At 43.9% G+C, this 1284-nt stretch overlaps 1 protein-coding gene across 1 annotated transcript in view; it reads right to left on the bottom strand.

Annotated features, from left to right (window-relative positions):
- Positions 1–910, bottom strand: part of LOC101849950 (myosin-VIIa) — a gene marked incomplete at its 5' end in the record, with an annotated part of 68986 nt that extends 68076 nt beyond the window's left edge. The window contains 2 exon segments of the mRNA XM_035971667.1: positions 48–169; positions 726–910. Of these exon segments, the coding sequence (XP_035827560.1) occupies positions 48–169; positions 726–910 (307 nt within the window).
- Between the last annotated feature and the right edge of the window lie 374 nt (positions 911–1284).

The raw sequence follows: 1284 nt of genomic DNA, 5'->3' as shown, positions 1-1284 counted from the left end.
ACACACACACACACACACACGCACACACGCACACACACAAACCATACCTTCCATTATGGGGTTAGCCTCAAGGATCTGCTGTTCTATCCAGGAGTGTTGGCCAGACACAGCAGCCAGGAACTGTAGGATCAGCTTGGTGCTCTCTGTCTTACCCGCACCCGACTCTCCACTGTGGGCCAACAACAAACGAGTTTTAGTTTTAGTAAGTGTTTTACGGCACTTGCAACACAATACGGTGATATAAATGCCAAAGATTTAGTTTTAGTAAGAGTTTTATGGCATTTGCAACACAATACGGTCATATAGGGCCAAAGATTTTGTTTTTGTAAGAGTTTTACGGTACATGCAACACAATAAGTTTATATAAGTGCCGAAGATAAGAGGTGTTACAAGGGAGTACATACACAAAAAAGAAGGAGGGTAGATAAAACGATAGATGTTTGATAGGAAAAAAGAAGCAAACCGCACCAGAGCACCCGCCAACCACCCACTCACGCAAGAAACGAGGAAATCAAGACTTTAAATTTGGCATTTTAAAATCATCTTGTGTTTTTTTACACCCCCAACAACACAATTTAGACCGTTTAGGTTCAAATTCTGAGAAGAAGCCGAAGGATGCACAGAATAAGTTATTCACATAGTATGTAAGTTATTCCGAAAGATGACGGGCGCTTTGCGCGGCCATATATGCCTATTTTTCATCCTCAATCATGTTGGGTACTGACCTGATAATAACACACTGGTCGTGCTGGTACCGCTTCATGCTGCTGTAAGAGTTGTCTGCGATGGCGAAGATGTGTGGCGGCAGTTCTCCGATCTTGCGGTCCCGGTACAACTGGATCTGCTCCGCCGTGTAGATGGGCAGGATCTCGTAAGGGTTCACCGCCACCAGGATCGAACCTGTGTACGTCTGAAAGGTGGGGGGGGGGGAACAATGGTTATTGAGTTTTAGTAAGTTTTAGTAAGTTTTACGGCACTTGCAACACAATAAGGTCATATAAGTGTGGAAGATTAGAGATGTTGCAAGAGAGTAACAAACACAAAAAAGAAGTAGGAGAGTTTGGTTTTTAGTTTAAGTAGAGGTTTTACGGCGCTCGCAACTTCATAAGGTCATATGAGCGCCAGAAGATTAGAGGGATTACAAGAGAGTAACAAACATAAAAAAGAAGAAGGGGAGATATTGGCGATAGATGTTTGATAGGAAAGAAGAAGCAAACCACACCAGAGCCCCCGCCAACCACCCACGAAGCAGAGGCAAAACTGTCGGGGGGGGTTTTTTGGTTT

Source organism: Aplysia californica, unplaced genomic scaffold, assembly GCF_000002075.1.
Source record: "Aplysia californica isolate F4 #8 unplaced genomic scaffold, AplCal3.0 scaffold00479, whole genome shotgun sequence".
NCBI lineage: Eukaryota > Metazoa > Mollusca > Gastropoda > Aplysiida > Aplysiidae > Aplysia > Aplysia californica.
Note: the sequence above shows the minus strand (reverse complement) of the source record. Positions and strands in the feature narration are given on the sequence as shown.